At 48.3% G+C, this 17,004-nt stretch overlaps 1 protein-coding gene across 1 annotated transcript; it reads left to right on the top strand.

Moving 5' to 3' along the window:
* Window positions 1-13,335: 13,335 nt before the first annotated feature.
* Window positions 13,336-16,144, top strand: DLX5 (distal-less homeobox 5). The gene is made up of 3 exons (XM_034070167.1): window positions 13,336-13,878; window positions 15,022-15,206; window positions 15,437-16,144. The coding sequence occupies exons 1-3, from the start codon at window positions 13,524-13,526 to the stop codon at window positions 15,767-15,769; spliced, it is 873 nt and encodes a 290-aa protein (XP_033926058.1). The 5' UTR covers window positions 13,336-13,523; the 3' UTR covers window positions 15,770-16,144.
* Window positions 16,145-17,004: the final 860 nt, after the last annotated feature.

The following is a 17,004-nucleotide window of genomic DNA, read 5'->3' as shown; positions in this document are numbered from 1 at the left end:
ACATCAGCTGAGCCATAAATATAAAATAAGAAACATGCATCACTGTCTCAAAAAGCTGTATTCCCAGTTGACTGCTTTCCCATCTGATTCCTCAGTCCTGCTCCCTGTCCCACATAGCCTGGGCTTGCTGGCACATTTAGGTGACTAAAAGCACCTCAGGAACTTCTCTCCTTTCAGGTGCATGCTATTTCCAGGCAACCTACCACATCATTACAGTATGATACTGTTAAACATACACTAAATGTAAAGGAGAAGAAAATAGAGCCCTGTTTTTCCATCTGCCTGAGGACATCCACACACAGGTGGAGAGAATGGCATGTACACTGGTGGGATGGATGTGGGAGCTGACTGTAATCTGGACTCCAGCAAGTCTCCTCTGTCTCATTTTTCCCTCTCAGACAGGGGAGGTAATGCTATTCATTATCTCATTTCACCTGAGGAAAAATGTTATCAGGGTTGGTAAGGCACTTACATGCTGCAGAGACTAGAAAATTCCCACTCCTGCAAAAGATCATGAAGAAATTACTGACTCTACTTGTTGTACCAAATGAAGTAGCTAAGGGAGAGGATCGCTAATTTAAAAATTACAGTGAAAGTACTGACCTGTCTCACTTCCTAAGCATGCCCTGGATATCCGCGCCAACACAAATGTGCCAATTAAAACCAAAAAAAATAAAAAGGTGGTTGATGATGTAGTTAGAACCTGTGTTAGAACACACTTCCAGGAGGGAGATGAATGAAGATTTTCTCAATATCATGCATTTGGATGAATCCAAGGTTTGCTGTATTTATAGAAGCCACTACCTTAATATTCCTTAATTTTTCATGTTATTGTGCATGAGCTTGCATCTCTTTCCTTGCTTAGAACAGATCCAAGCATGGGAACAGTCAGATGCAGTGGAAGTTTTGCAGCAGGCCTCAAGGAGCCACACCTTTACCTGTACTGTGAATCACAGAATCATAGAATAGTAGCATGGAAGGGACCTTAAAGCTCATCTAGTTCTAACTCCCCTTCTATGGGCAGGGACACTTTCCCCTAGACCAGGTTGCTCAAAGCCCTGTCCAACCTGGCCAAAATATCAAACTTTGCAACAGCTGAAAATTTAAGCGAGAAAACATGCTCATTTTCATGCATAATGATTACTCTTCAGCAGGGTTATTTTGCAATCGAGTTAATAATCTATTTGTTCTAACTGTTCTTAGTATAGTGTCATCACAAAACTCTCTTGGTGTGCTCACTGTGGAAAGTCAGTTGAGATGCTATAATGATGTCAAAATGAAATGCTGTCAGTGCAATCCATAAAATGACATAATGATGTCAGAAATGAAAGGGAATCATATCAGTGTGTTCCAGCACCACTCAAAAATTTGTGAGAGGAAAGGGTGCCACAATTTGGGGACAATGTTTGTTATGACAGAATCGCTCAAACGGCTTAAAAGAGAAACTGCATTTGCCAGCGCATCACTTTTTAATCCAACAGATTTATCAAGAAGTTGTGCTAATTTCCTCTATAAATGTCTCTATGAGCAGAACGTGCTTTGTGTTGCAGAAAGTGGTTTTTAAGTAGTGGCAACTGCAGGTTTCTTTTCTAAAACAGAATAGGAAGGTTTATTGTATTGTTTGCTTAAATAAACAGTCATTTCTCTTTTGAGAGACAGGAAAACAAAGCACTTCTCATCCAGTTATCCTCCTTAAGGAAGCCCACATCCCCATGTCTGTAATACCTCCTAAAGAAGGGACTCTCTAGGCATCACAGGTAGGACAAATCCCTGTACCTATTTTTCCTACTTTGTAATGCTTGCAAGTGTCTAGAAATTCTTACACCCTTGGAAGAAGGATCTGTATTTTGCTGCTGTTCACCTCCCTACCCTGTAATATCAGGCTCAGCCACAAAACTTGAGCAGAAGAAGAAGGGGTGGGGAGCTGCCTTTCAAGGTTCCCTATGTTCAGCAACTGGCTGGGAATCGGTCTGCCCATGGGAGATGGTGAGTGGTTGCCTTTGCTTTGCTTGCTCTATTTTGACTCTTTCCTTCACCTACTAAACTGCCTTAATCTCAACCCAGGAGTTTTCTTGCTTTTGCTTTTCCTGTTTTTCCCACTGAACCATGGGGGCTCAGGAGAAAAGCTGGCCAGCTGGGTGAAACACAGACCTCCCAGGCTTCAGGAATACTTCGCATTTACCTGATTAAGGCTGTGATACAGGCTTTGCCAAGCTATTTCATAACAAGAACTATTTCTAAATACTTATTTTGAAGTATTAGTTTTAATTTTTAAGTATTTAAAAGTTAAAGTACTTGAATTTTAAGTCCTCATGAAAGCCAAATGCTGCAGGAGATATAGCAAAGGGTGAAATAGCATGCTGCAAGAGCAAGCAGCCAGCCTCACCTGCTGCAGCACACAGATATAAAACTTCAACTATCCCCACCCCATTTGGCAACCAAGCTAAAGCACATCAATGTAAGCTGAGAATTTGCAAAGCCTTGGTGCTGACCTGACTTGGTTTCTGGGGAAGCCTATGATAAATCTCCTTGAGCACCAGTGGAAGCAGCTGGACTCCAAAACAGTTGATTTGCGGGTGGTAATGAATTTGCCATGACCTTCACTATAGTGTCTGAGGCTTAACTTTGTTATTAAAAAGGAGTGGTGTCACTAATGTTCGGAGGGCTCTGACTTCAGCTTCTTCTGGCCCCATACTACACTCGTCTCTGTGTTAGAATACCCATCCATAGTGATAGGAGTGGCAGGAGTGCCAGGGCATGCTCTGGTTACCTACCAGTTTGAGGAGTCAAACATTAAAATCATGGCATATGCACACACACACAGAGCAAAACCACCTTTATCTGCTGGTTCTTGGTGGATCTCCTGGACTACATGCAATTACAGGGCTAAATATTCAGATAGTATTATGGATGGTCTGGAAAGTGCTCTTGAAAGTCAAACTAATACAGCTTGCAGTGCTTATATTAGCATCTACTTGTATCCTAAATACTTGAGTTTGACAGTATTCTTGGTAGAAGCAATAGATCAGGTATGGAGGCACACAGCTGCCTCATAGTGTCTCCCCAGGAGAGAAACATCCATCTTTCTCCACCTCAGCAATAGAGGCTTGAGGGTGCTGGCCTGGAATGGAGGCAAGCTGCAAAGATCATGTTAGTGGAGCTTACAGACCACATTGTGTCTGATGTTCTTGGGTAGACTCTTCAAACAAGACAAAAGAGGTTGCCTAACATTTCAGCTGATGAGAAGAATTCTTCTAAGTGCCTATCTGCCGCAGGGGCTTACATTACATTTGCCAGTGCTTGATTTAAAAAACAAAGTTGGTTCTGATTACTTCTTTTCAGCCAAAGTTGCCTCTTAACAAAAACTGTAAATTGGGTTACTCAGAAATATTCCATTACTTGATTTGAGACGTTTTTATCTTCAACTGCCCATACTGAAAACAAAAGGATAAAAAAAGGCAAAATAGTATAGAAGTCTAAAGGCAACACTGATGTTTTACAACACATTCGGTTTTTGCAATCATGATTGCAAAATTTCTTTCATTTCCTTTGCATAGGACCAAAGACCTTAAAAAAACACTCAAAGCTGAAGTAAAACATTTAATTTCAGGTCAAGAAAAATGTATGTTTTAAATGACCTAAAAAATTTATCAGCACTTCTGATTTCTACAACATTCAGAATAATTATTGAGTGACCATTCAAAATAAGTTTTTAAAAGATCCATCAGACTTTCCACTGAAATAAAATCCTACATAAAATGCCTGGACTTTTTGAAAAGGGGTTACTTCATGTCAGCAATGGCTGAAAATTGGAAAGCAATATTGTTAATTTCAAGGGAAAGGTATTTTTCTGCAATGATTTTCCAGCTCATTTTTGCTGTAGAAATGATAGCAAGAAAAAATTCAACTTCATTTCTAAATAGATATTCAAGCAGATTAAAACTCCTCAGGAAATCTCTGAAGGTGCTGCTGTTTTCAACTAAATAACATTCTTCAGATATTTGCAGTTTTGACAAAATATTTCAATCCAACTAAGAATCATAGCTCATTAGGCTTTCATTTGGGTAAAACACGCTCCTCAAAGTAGTAAAGAAAGTAGAAAATCATGTTTCACATTGTGGTAAAATAAGGATATGTTTTAAAGCTTTTCAATTAAAATTTTGATATCTTCAAGGAAGGTTGAATATTCTTTTTTCCCTGTAAAAACAGGATTTTCACTCAAAAGAACACTCCAAGATCTTCTGTAGATTCACACATTTAAAAAGTAGGTCTATTACTATGTCAAATGTGTCTCACTGGAAAAAGCTATTGACTTTTCCATTCTATTGCTTTAATTTTCCACTACTCTTGTGCATTGGAATACTCCAGGTGGGTGCTGCGTGTGCTTCTGATTATGCTGTGTTACACAGCAGGGAAACCTCTTATCTCAGACTGGTTGCCTGGTTGAGAAAAAAACACATTTAAGGTAGTAAACACAGCTGTGGAAGAAGTATTTTCTATTTCCTTGGTGTTTGTTTTAATGTACTAAAATGACATAATTATGGAAGTTTGCAAAAATGCCAAAATGTAAAAACACAGTAATAATTTGGTCATGTGTTTCTATTATAGTCTATATGTCTTCAGATATAGCTTTAAACAGTCCAAGAAAATCTTTAGAAATGCCTTTTCTGCTTTATGCTCTGGTTTGCCCTGATAAATAAAACACAGAATTTCAGGGAAAAGGAATTTAAAAGTAATCTCGTGGTTACGCTGGTATTAAGAATTGTTCAAATCTTGTTCTTGCTATTTTTCATGCCAGCTTGGAACTCTTGGCTTGAAGATTTGTGTTTCTATTGTTTTCTTTTTGACTCTATGCAAACACTTTAAAGATAGGAAATTTGCAGATCTGTGAAAAGGAAAGGAAAAAAAAACTAAAAAAGAATAGAGGTTTTGTAAATCTAACCACCGCAACTTCATTTGAAGAAAATGAAATCTGAACTCTGAAAGAGGACAATGCCTTTTATTTTTCCTTTTTTTTTTCCCAGCTTGCAAAGAAATAGAGCAATGCAATCCCTTTTATTTCCTATTTAAATGAGACTGAAGCATTTTCATCTGTGGCATGTAAATTCTGCTCTGCAAAGATTCAGTGGACACACATTGTAAATATTTGCCGAGAGCACCAGGCATAAATATTGGTTGGGCAAATAGAGCGATATTGTTACAATTATAGAAACAAAATGTGCAAAAACACGTGACTGTCACTTTTCTGTCTTTCTATTAGTTTCTGAGTCCTAGTTGGTTTTCCCACTAGGGGTTAATGTGAACCCCACTAGGGGTTAAAGTGGGTTAAATGTGAAGTACTCAATAAGGAGCTCAATAAGTTCGAGCTGCAGCTACTCTCCATCGCCTATTATTTTACTAAAAGAACCACATTTTGATAGAAATCCTCAGTCCAAACACTGCCCACAAACACCAGAAGCCATCTCCCCTGAAATCCTATGTAAAGTAACACTAATGATGTCCTGGCCTCTTCGGTCTATGGAAGATTTCGTCTTTCATATCACAACGAGCAAGCCAACAAAGGGCTGCATAAAGTTGTTTTGACTGTGTCTGGAAAGACTTGCACTGGCACCAATACATCTTTGGATCACATTGTACCATCCTTCCACTCCATCCACAACTATTCTTTCGTTGCCCAGAATTGTTGTAATATGACTGCCTCCCTTCATAATCTCTGCATTTTATCTAGCTGCTTTTCCAAAGCCAGAGAGGATAATTGTCATCTCTTGTACAACACAGCAAAAAGGCCGAGGACAGGCTTCGGGATGATAGCTCTCTCTGCCCTCCAGTCTACCCATACCTGCTGTGTAGGTATGTTGAGTCAAAAAGCAACAGCAATCATGACAAGGATTTCTGATCTGCCCAAATTCAGTAACAAACACCAGAGGAAGAAAAGTTTTTTTTCTCCAATGCAACACAGCAAAGTCCTCCAGCAAAGTAAGGAGGGCAGGTGAGAGTATCTAAAGTACGGATATTAAAATGGGTAAACTAAGGCAGAAGCTACAGCTGTGGTTCAGGTATTGAATCTGGAGAGGGAGCATGAGCACACAAAACATCCTCCTACTGAATTCAGAGGGGACCCTTTTTATTTGTTTTAGCAGGATCTGGATCATGGTGGTTTGTAGCAGGTGGGTTCTCCATGGAGATCAGAGAAAAGGAAGAGGGAGCCATGCACACCTCACAGAAAGAGCTCTAGGGTTAACTGCTGGTCCTTCAAGTGATGAAAAGGCCCAAATCTAAACCCAGCCATCATCATACACCCGTTATTTCTAATAAAGAAGAATTCTGGAACCAGTGTGTTGGCATATTAACCATGAGGACTTTATTTGGCAGCATGTGAAAGAAAAAAAAAGTGGTATTTTTTATGAGACTGACAAAAGATTACTGCAAATAAGCAGATCTGAAAGCCAGAAGGGACCACAGCAACCATTTGCTCTGATTTCCTGCACAGCACAAGCCATGCAACTTCATTTGGTCATGTTTGTATCATTCTTTTATTGTCTACTGGATCCAAGGATCTTGCTTGGAAAGGGAGACATCTTCATGAAAAAGTACAAGTCAAGTCATGCAGAAGATGCTGGAGCCCTTTGGTTGGTTTGTTTGATTGATTTTTCCAAAGGTTCATTTACCCTCTTTGAAAGAAAAAAATATATATATAAAAAAAATCTTAGTTTGAATACAAATGTATTTTCAGCTAAATACCTTTCATGATGGTTTTTTTTTTCCTTCTGTAGGTGTTCACCCAGGTGGCATGGTGCTTTACCTCAGAATACATGCCTGCCTCAGTGTCTTAAGAAAATCACCTTATTTCTCATTCCCAAACCAAGGCATTTTCCTAATAATAAAAGCACTACCGGACTTGCAGAAGCAAAAATGATACAGTCCCAGGAGCTATTTTTCAGTCACTGCCTAGAGAACATTGTGATGAAGAAATCTGAGCTGAAGAAGAAAATAACCTCCATTTTTCCAATAAATGAAGATCTTCACAGGAATGTAAAATGAATCTTAAAGCAGAGCATCTTGATGCTCCTTGCAGCAGGGCCTCTTTCAAGGACAAAAATGTAATTCAAACATAGAGACCAGAAAAAGAAGAAAAGTCTTTTCGTCTACACTTATGAATATGACGGTGACCTTACAGAGCCCCTTGAAGAGGCAGCACTGATAACGCAGCCAGTAACATCCAGCTTCCCTGCAGGGCTGCTCACAGCTGCAGACTGGATTGTGAAAGATGAAGGAGCAGAAGGTTCCCCTGCACTGCACAGGAAACTTTTTGGAGACAAAGTTTGGGTTATGGCAGCGTACGTTTTCATGAAGGACATAAAAGCTAAGGCAGAAGATGAAATATAATAATACAGCCATGGAATTGCAATCACGGGGAAAGTCTAGCATATATTTGTTTAAATAATAATGATAATAAGGCCAAGCTGTAACTGAGGAACTGAACATGAAGTGGGTTTTATGATAGATGCAAGTTACTAAGTCACTTATAGACAGTCTACTGCCAGCAAGCATATGTGCTGTCTGTGAGTACATACTGGTCATAGGTGAGGCCAGAGAGACCATGTAATATAATCAATAAGGACAGAACCATATGACAAGAGATGTGCCTTTGCTATTTTGATCTTTAACCTGCAAGGTGTCCTGGTCCCTTGCTCAATGTCACTTCTCATATTCACTGCTCCAGCAGCCTAATTGCTGTGGTTTATTTCTGCATCAATTTGTATGGTTTAATGCTGCCTGATTCGAGCTGATTGCACTGGCATGCCAACCTCGCACTAAACTTAGCATTAGCTAAACAGAAGTTTCCAAGAGTTTCTTCTAAGGCTGCCATCATCTGCAAATCCTTCAAGGTCTAAGTTATAGAAGTTTGGCTGACCTCTGTAGGATAACAAACTATTAGATCATCATTAAAAGAGCAAAAGGGGAATTGTAAGCTTAATGCCTGAGGTCTGTAGGGAAAAACCTTCATGCAGTGCTGCACCACAGCCCCCATGGGCTGGCTTCCCTGAACCCCTCCACCAGCACCACTGCCCTACCCTGCCCTGCCCTGGTCTGCTCTGCTGAAAACACACCAAAGGGTCTGAAGAGCTACGCCCCAAATTCTTTGACTGGTCATCTTTTAACAGGGATGTCAGAGATCTGGGAAAGCATTCCTGCGGCATTGGGATGCAAAGGGATTTATCTCACATCTGAAGTCCTGCAGAGAGGCAGTGACCCTGCCCCTATCTGAGCTGCTGAGAAGTGAGTTACAGCTGAAGGAGATGTGACAGGCGGGAGAGAATAAGCAGAGTGAATGGCTGTGCTGGAGATGAATCAGCCCTCTTCCTTGAGGAGCAACTGCCTTTGGCTACTTGGATCTAAAAGCTACAGTAATAAATTTTAAGGCCTGAAAAGATCATTACAGTCATCCAGCCCAGCTGCACACTCACACAGGACTCTGGATTTCCTGAAGTCATTCCCTCCTGCCCCTCCTGCCTACACAGCCGAGGTCCCTTCCTCCTCTGCTCTCAGTCAGAGGCGCTTCCCAGCGTGCCACTGCCACCACCACTCCGATCCCCATGCCAGACCTCCCCATGGCACCACAGCCAGGCGACTAGCGCATGTATTTTCTCCAGAGTGTTTCTGGCAAAGAGAGCTTTTACATCCCTCTCCCGGGAGGTGCTGGCTCATGCTCTGTATCAGAGCAGTACCTCCAGCAGCAGTTTTGCCCATGCGGCTCCAGGTCCATGCTCGAATGTCTGTTAGGGAAACCTCAGGCAACAGCCGACCCAAACTGCAGATCTGAAGATGGCTTCATGTGGTTTGTGAGTTGTCCTTAGAACCCATTGGGCCTCACATCAAAGTACTTATGCTCCTAGGATAGCAACACCCAGCCACGTGGGGAGCAGGCAGGTAGAACAACTCAGCTGGGAGAAGTTGGGTTTTCTGCCGATGTTTCTCTACTGGTCTCCATTACCTTAGAAAGAGGCCAGTGTTACACTGTGATGGAAGCATGCGGGCCAGAAATGGGAAATAAAAGACTGAAATGGGCTTTTCCTGAAAAATCCTGCCTGGCCCAGAGCAGACTTCCTTGTTTATAAAGATGGGTCACATCCATGCCAAGCCCTGGAATTGAAGAACAGCACAAGTTCTCCATCTGCCCCATGAGCTCATGAGGACAGAGCTCCAAAAAGAAAGGGAATGACTGAGTTCACTGAATATTTCCCATTCTGGAGGGGCAGGCCAAAGCAAGGCCGGGCAAGGGGAAGGTTGTGGTGTATCAAGAAACAGCAAATCACCCCCTCGGTGACCTTGGCAGGCACACCCCAAGAAAGGAGGGAAGGGGAACTTCAGTCTTGTGTCTCCAGGAATCTCTCAACATCATCTTGTCCTGCACACTTGGCTTTGTTTGCTATAGGGAGTCCCAGCTCCTCCCTTCAGTCAGGTCAGTGCAATTTGGGAGAAACAGACGCAAGTGTAAGTTTCTCCTGTCAGCTCCTTGGCAAGTCGAAAACACAGCCACAATTTGCCCTAAAAAGCAAATTCTAATTCTTAACATTGTACGTCATGGTTTCTATGAGCAGTGCAATTTACAGGCCGACAAGCGAGGCTGGTGGAGCCCAGGCTGTGGCCAACCCCAGCACTGAGTCCATCAGCCGTGGAAATGCTGAAGTGACAGGTCCACTTCGTTAACCAGAGGCACAGTGTTTCCTGGGCACCAACAAGCAAGGGAAGAGAAAAGGCTGTTCCAGGGGTGGGGGAGAACCGGAGCCTAGGGAATGCTTGGGGATGAAGGGCAAAAACAGCGCCTGCCCCAGTGCTAGAGACCATGCAGGCTTCGATCCCAAGGTCACATATGCATTGTTCCATCAACATCAGTGGTGACCTTCACAGGAACACAAAACCTGTTTTTTCTGTTGGAGGGACATAAGCTCTCCAAAGCAGTGCATGTCATGCCTAGGTGGAGAAATGCCCATTTTCCTCTCTCCGTACCCAGAGCTGGAGGCTCTGCAGAGAGCTGCTGAAATCTGAACAAAAAGTCCTAGGCTCCTTCCCTGAGTTTGTTGCTGGGTTTATTTCTCCCCCCTGCTCCCAAGTGTTTTCTTCCAAATCCCTTCCTGCATTTTCCCCTTTTATCACTGCCCTGTGAACATCCATCTGGGTAGCTTGCCAGCCCTCCCCACTGGATTCCCACCAGCTTTTGCCCATACTAAACATGACAAGATTATTACTTTGAAGCGGATGTAATGTTTGGTTTTGCTCAGCCTTAGGTGAGAATACAAGGAGTTCCAGTCCCCTTGCCTCTTCATTCTGAAAACACTCCCCTAGGTAAGTAAACAACTCCTAAGCTTAAGAGGATGCACTGGGGTGCCAGGAAAGCCCTCAGCTGTTGAAACTGTTTGGAAATCACCGTTTTCTGATGCTGTAAAACAAGAGTTAATCCATGTTTCCACTGTGGAGGGCTGTTTGCGTTTGGTTTTTGTTGGGGTTTGGTTTTTTGGTTTTTTTTTAAGAAGGGAAAAAAATTCCTTTCATTCTTTGCCAGCAATTTCCATGGAAATAAAGTTTCCAGCAAAAACTCTGTGCCCAAACGAGAATATTTTATCCAGAAAGTGAAAGATTTTTCTCTGAACAATTGCGAGATTTCATCCAAAACTCTTGAACGGCTCCATCCGAAATGTTTCGCTCGTTGGCTGGAGACAAAGCACCGCCGAGCGAGTCCCCCGATCTCCAGGCAGGCCTGGCGCGGGGCTCTCGGCCCGAGGGGGTGCTCCCTCGCCAGGGCCGGGCCAGGGCGAGGCGGGGCGGGCACCGGCCGGGGCTCAGCGCCCCGTCCCGCCGTGGGGCTGGGATGGGGGGGGCAGCTCCCCGGCGCGGGTGGGAACAATCGCGGCGTTGTCCGGCCGCGGCCGCCGGCGCGGCGGCTCCCGCGCCCCGGTCCCCGTGCCCTGCGGGGACAGCGCTGGCGGGGCCGCCCTGCTCCGCGCTCGCCGCCGCCGCTCAGTCTGGCCCCGGCGGCGGGAGGCGGGAGGAGCGGGGGGGTGCGGGTGGCGTGCAGGTAGGGCGGCGGCGCAGCGCGGCCACAGCGTGGCGCTCTTGTCACGGGCATCGCCGTCGCGATGCCTTCGACGTGTCCGCGCCCGCTGCGGACCCGCACCCTTCGCGCAGGGACCGGCAGGGACCGCGACCCTCAACCCCCCCGACAGCATCGCGGATGAGCTGGGTCTGGGCCCGAAAGGGCCGGGGGTGGACGCGGGGGCCCAGGGCAGCCGCTGCGGCGGCGCGGCGGGCATGTGCCGGTAAACAATGACCATATTGTGAAATAGAAAACAGACTCCGGCTCCCTCAGAAAGACTCGCTCCCCACCGGATGTGTTAAATAAAAACCGCTGGGGGAAAAAAAACAGCAGAAAGTCAAGAAAATCGGGTTCGGGCCGGGTAGGACGGGGGCAGGAAACCTGCGAGCGGGCGGGTTTGTGTGCTCGCCTCACTGTAGCCCTCCCACGGACTGCAGCGGCTGCTGTGCCCTCAGAGAACCCAGCGTGGGGTGGACGGGCTGTCCTGACCCATAGATTTCTGCCTTTTTTTAATGTTTTTCTTTTAATATCGAAACTTTTGGGAGGTTTCCCCTGTCTTGCCACTAAATAAAATAAGAGCAAACTTTCCTTGCTGCAGGATCCAGAACCCTTGGTGAGCTGTAAAGCCCAGCCCTGAGGAGGTCGTTTGGGCCGCGACCCGCTCCCATCCGATCGCCCGGTTCCCCTCCTGCGTGCTCCCTTCAAACGGCACCTTCCTGCCCGGACGTGTTGAAGTGCAGCGCCCTGGAATTTATGACACAAATAGGCTTCCCCCCACCATCCCCCTCTCCCCCTCTCCATCCTTTAAAGTATCTACCGTCCCCTCCAACTGGATGTAAATTGGAAGCTTTAATAAACTTGCTTTCTCCCCCCCCCCCCCCCCCCCAGCCGTAAATATATATATGGAATATATGAACGCATAGGAATACTCTCCGGTTTCTCTCTTTAGAGGAAAAAAAAAAAAGGGTAGGGGGGAGATATTTTCAATGGATTTAAGTAAGTAATTCATCTAATGAAATGCTTAGGGATTTGTTTAATATGATTTTATATGAGCTGTGGACATTTCCAAAGCAAACAATAAGTTCAAGTACAACATGCATGGTTGTGTTACAAGTGTTACCCAGCTGGCTGAGAGATCTTCGGTGAGCAAACAGGCTAAATCTGGAGAGTAAACATCTTCAGAAAAATCTACAACTCCAGGTCACTAAAAACAGATTTTTATTTGTTTTCCCTCGTGTCTAGTAACATCTGATCCTTTTTTCTCTCTCTTTTTTCCTGCCACGCGGCTGTAAAATCACCGGGGACGGGCATCGGCATCAGCAGCCCGCGGCTCGCCCCGGCCCGGCCGCACAGCCCATCGCCTGGGACCTGGGTGCATAGACGTGTGTGGAAGACCGGTTGCTGGTGAAGAAAGATGCTGCGGGCAGAGGGGGAAAGAGGGAACAGCACCAGCCTCTTCGGGGGGGTCTGCCACCCGGAAACTGGGCTCCGAGTGGTGCTGCCCACGCGGGAGCATGGTTTGGGCTCCTCTCAGAGGGGCATTAGACCCTGGGCCGGAGCGTGAGCCTGGCCACGGTGCTGTGAGAGCCGCCATCCGTGGGGACGAGCGGTTAGCGGCGTGCCCTGGGGCTTCGTGCTGCAGCCAGGCCGGTGAGGACCCCCAGGCCCCAGTGGCTTCCCGGCACCCCTGTGGCAGAGCGTCTCCGGACAGTGCTGGGGTCCTGGACGTAGGAAATGATGTAACTAAAATTCATAATTTTGGGGAGTTAATACGATTTACGTTAACGTGGAGGTCCTGGACGACGTCCCCCCCGGGAGAGGGAGAACGACCCGGGTGAAACGACCCCGGTTAGACGGCGATGGTTTACTGCCACCAGACCAGAAACCGCGCTGGGAGGCAGAAGCGCCCGGTGCGTAGTTCCCAAGCCATCAGCGTAGCCAGGAGGGACCGGACGGCTGCCGCCTCCGGGGCGCTGCGGGCTGGAGGTGAGGAGCGGCTGTGCCTGCTGAGCCCCCTCCCCGGCTGGGGTGGGGGGAGCCGGAAACCTCCCTATCGCGACTCTCCGGCTCGGAGATTGCTGTTGGTATTCACTTTAAAAGAGCCTGAATGGGACTTCTTCTTTTTTTTTTTTTTTTTTTTTTACTTCCCCCCACTTCTCCTTCTTTTTTTTTTTTAAACCCAAAGCTTTGTTGTGCTAAACTAGTTGGACGAGTTAGGGTGTCGCTGCTCCCGATTGCTCTGGCCAATGGAACCCGATCCACCCTGCTGTGCGTAAGAGCGCAATTAAGGATTTAACCAAGCCTATGCTGCGCCCCAGCCAGCAGTCTGCCGGAGACAGACACAGCGCCGCAGCCTCCTCCCCCAGACATGTCTGCTTAGACCCGAGCAGCCCCACAACCAGCTCCAGCCAGCCGCCGGCTCCGAGCTATGACAGGAGTATTTGACAGAAGGGTCCCCAACATCAGGTCCGGCGACTTCCAGGCTCCTTTCCAGACGGCCGCAGCCATGCACCACCCGTCCCAGGAATCTCCCACTTTACCCGAGTCCTCGGCTACGGATTCCGACTACTACAGCCCGGCTGGGGGAGCCCCGCACGGCTACTGCTCGCCTACCTCGGCTTCCTACGGCAAAGCGCTCAACCCCTACCAGTATCAGTACCACGGTATGAACGGATCTGCTGGGAACTATCCTGCCAAAGCCTACGCCGACTACAGCTACGCCAGCCCCTACCACCAGTACAGCGGGGCTTACAACCGTGTACAGAGCTCCGCCAGCCAGCCAGGTGAGAGTGGGGGGCAGGGGCGTGCGGCAGATCCCAAAGCGAGGGGGGAGCATACGGGACCGGGCCAACGACCCCCGCACATCTCTGCCCGCGGGGAGGCTGCTTGCCCTGAGCCATCGGAGAAGTTCAAAAATAGTAATTAAAAGAAAGAAAGGGAAAAAAAAATAAAAAGAAAAAATCGAAAGAGAAAAAATATAAGAAGGAAAATTACAGGAAAAAAAAAAAAAAGGTGGAAAGCTGTTCGAGTTTTTCTGCCCAGCCCGCAGGATCTACAACACAAATCCTGGGACAGTACTTTAGGGAAGCAACCATCGGCCAGATGCCGCCCGAGCTCCCCAAGCTGCCTCCCTCCTGCTTTCCCCCGCAGGAGGAGCGGGGGAAAATAGCTGAGCCTTGTTGCCTGTCTCAAACTCGGGTTCGCGGTGGCAAAGAAAGTTTCCTTCCCTCTGTGCTGGAGGGGAGAGGAAAGCGGCTGGGAGGGGGAGCCCGGCCGGGGTGAGGCTGCGGAGCCAGGGGGGTGTCCCAGAAAGCACCGAGGTTTTAGAGTTTTCCATTTACTTCTTTGTAAGTTGTTGAGGCGGGGGAAATGTGGGGACAGGGAAGAAAAACCTAACCCAGCCGCAGCCAAGCCAGGCGGCCGGCGCTTGGCTGGGACGGTGCCGCCCCGGCGGCGGTTGGGGACACGCCGGCAGCGCTGTGGACGGCGCGGTTGTGAGGGGAAATCGGCCGGTGCCCCGCGTGGGTCTCGACTCCGCTCAGGGCTGGCCTCTGCCCAGCGGGGCACCGGTCATCCCCCTAATCCCCGCGGCTGCCGCGCATGCCCCGCGCCCCCGTCCGCGCAGCGCTGCGCACCCGCTGGGATGCCCGTGGCGGCTGGGGTGGGCAAGGCCCGGCCCGGAGGGGGCGCGGCCCCCAGCGCTGCACGGCGGGGAGCCGGCGGAGGGTGCGTGGGACCGCGTCCCAGCAGCGGGAGCCCCGGGGGCAGCCGCGGGGGCCCGTCGGGCAGGCGCCTCTGCCCGTCCCGGCCCACGGGCGGGATGCCGGCGGCGCAGGCTGTGCGGGGAGGAGCGGCGCGGAGCGGAGCCGTGTCCCGCGCCTTAACGTCTGCGTCTCTGTCTCTCTCCCGCCCTTGCGCCCGTGCAGAGAAGGAGGTGGCGGAGCCCGAGGTGAGGATGGTGAACGGCAAACCAAAGAAAGTGCGCAAACCCCGGACTATTTATTCCAGCTTTCAGCTGGCGGCGTTGCAGAGGAGGTTTCAGAAGACCCAGTACCTCGCCCTGCCCGAGCGGGCCGAGCTGGCCGCCTCCCTGGGACTCACACAGACACAGGTACCGCACTTGTCTTGTTTCAGCTCGGCTCGGCCCTGCGGGGAGCAGAGCCCTGGGTGTCCGCGGCGCGGAGGGCAGGGCCGAATCGTGCCCCGCGGAGGGGCCGGTAGGGCGGCGGGGGAGAGGGTCCTTCGCAGCCGCGGAGCGCCGTATTGCCGGGCGGGCATTAATGGTGTCGGTTTCCCTCCCCCCTCCTTCTTTCCTCCACTCTCCTCCCGCCCCCCTCCCAGGTGAAAATTTGGTTTCAGAATAAAAGATCCAAGATCAAGAAGATCATGAAGAACGGGGAGATGCCTCCGGAGCACAGCCCCAGCTCCAGCGACCCCATGGCCTGCAACTCTCCACAGTCACCTGCAGTTTGGGAACCTCAGGGCTCGTCCCGCTCCCTCAGCCACCATGCCCACGCACACGCTCACCCTCCAAACTCCAACCCATCCCCTGCATCCAGCTACCTGGAGAGCTCCGCTTCCTGGTACCCCGCTGCCAACTCCATCAACTCCCACCTTCAACCCCACGGCTCCCTACAGCACCCATTAGCGCTGGCCTCTGGGACAATCTATTAGAGTCTGACCCCTATTATTTTATTTTTTAATTATCTTTTTTTTTTTTGTTGTTGTTCCTTGGACTCCCGTGTTTTACTGTTAAGGAGTAATAACGAAAGGAATGCATATGGGGAATTTTTAAAAGGGAAAAGAAACAAACAAAAAGATTAAAATGTGTAAAGCTTGTGCATGTAACTTATTGCATTTCAAAGGAAACCCTTTTTTTATACAATACGGACATTTTTTGGCTCAGCTGTGGACACTATCAATGGTGCCTTGAAATCTATGACCTCAACTTTTCCAGAGACTTTTTTCAATGTTATTTTAACCCTGTAAATAATTGTAGATAGAGGAATTAAACTGTATATTCTGAATAAAATAAAATTATTTCGACCACGAGAAACGTTTCCAAATTACCCCTTTTTCTATTGATAAGAGGGAAAATAACGCTAATAATGACCATAATGCCAATTTGCTTGCAGAGAGTGAGTGAGGAAAGAGGGATTTTTATGGGCCTGATCCTGGGAGCTCCTGTTCAGTCGCCGGGCCAGGTCGGGCTGTGCCAGCGCAGCCCGAATATATCGGCAGGATCTGGTCCTTGTAGATGCCTCCCCAGGGGGAGCCGATGTTCGGCGATGCTCTCTCCCCGCTGGAAAAGGGGCTTTTTCCGGACCACTTACACCTTCTCGCACAATGATTTAAGCTGAAGCAATAGCTGCCCATCCTGAAGGTAGAAAGCAAATATCTCGTCTTAAGCCGCCCTGAATCCTTTCCTGAGAGCAATTAGCGTCGAGAGCTGCACACTCCACAGCCCATCAGTCGCCCGTGTGCGCTCAGCTAATTATACAAATTACGTTTCCGTCAAAGGGAGCCACTAAATGTGAGAAAAGGATAAAATGAGGGTCCCGCTCCCTTCATTCCTGGTAAAAGCGTGCGGCGGCTCCGGCTGAAGGAGGCACGTTGCGAGGTACTTGTATTTGATTTTTTTATTTCTATTTACACGATTTAGGTAAGACCCCAGCGGCGGAGCCATGGCTGGCACTGCCCAGGGCTGGAGCTTCTCTCCCAGCAGAACCCCCAAGTTTTCCCCGGCAACCACCGGGGTCTCCAAGGCGACCCACGTTCCCGCGGGGCTCCCACCTCTCCTCGGCCATCAGGGAATGGCGCTGGGAATTCAGGGCCGCGTGGGGTAAGGCGGCAGCTTGGAACATGCCAAAGGCGTCTCTCGAAGGATCCCCGAGCTTAACCCCCCACCC

The sequence above is a fragment of the Melopsittacus undulatus genome, chromosome 1, assembly GCF_012275295.1.
Source record: "Melopsittacus undulatus isolate bMelUnd1 chromosome 1, bMelUnd1.mat.Z, whole genome shotgun sequence".
Lineage (NCBI taxonomy): Eukaryota > Metazoa > Chordata > Aves > Psittaciformes > Psittaculidae > Melopsittacus > Melopsittacus undulatus.
Note: the sequence above shows the minus strand (reverse complement) of the source record. Positions and strands in the feature narration are given on the sequence as shown.

What these genes read in the sequence shown, in the direction of transcription:
- DLX5 (XM_034070167.1), top strand. Translation starts at nt 13,524, where the DNA reads ATGACAGGAGTATTTGACAGAAGGGTCCCCAACATCAGGTCCGGCGAC. An exon ending in GAGCTCCGCCAGCCAGCCAG is followed by an intron (nt 13,879 to 15,021) that starts GTGAGAGTGGGG and finishes GCGCCCGTGCAG; the next exon opens with AGAAGGAGGTGGCGGAGCCC. An exon ending in TGGGACTCACACAGACACAG is followed by an intron (nt 15,207 to 15,436) that starts GTACCGCACTTG and finishes CCCCCCTCCCAG; the next exon opens with GTGAAAATTTGGTTTCAGAA.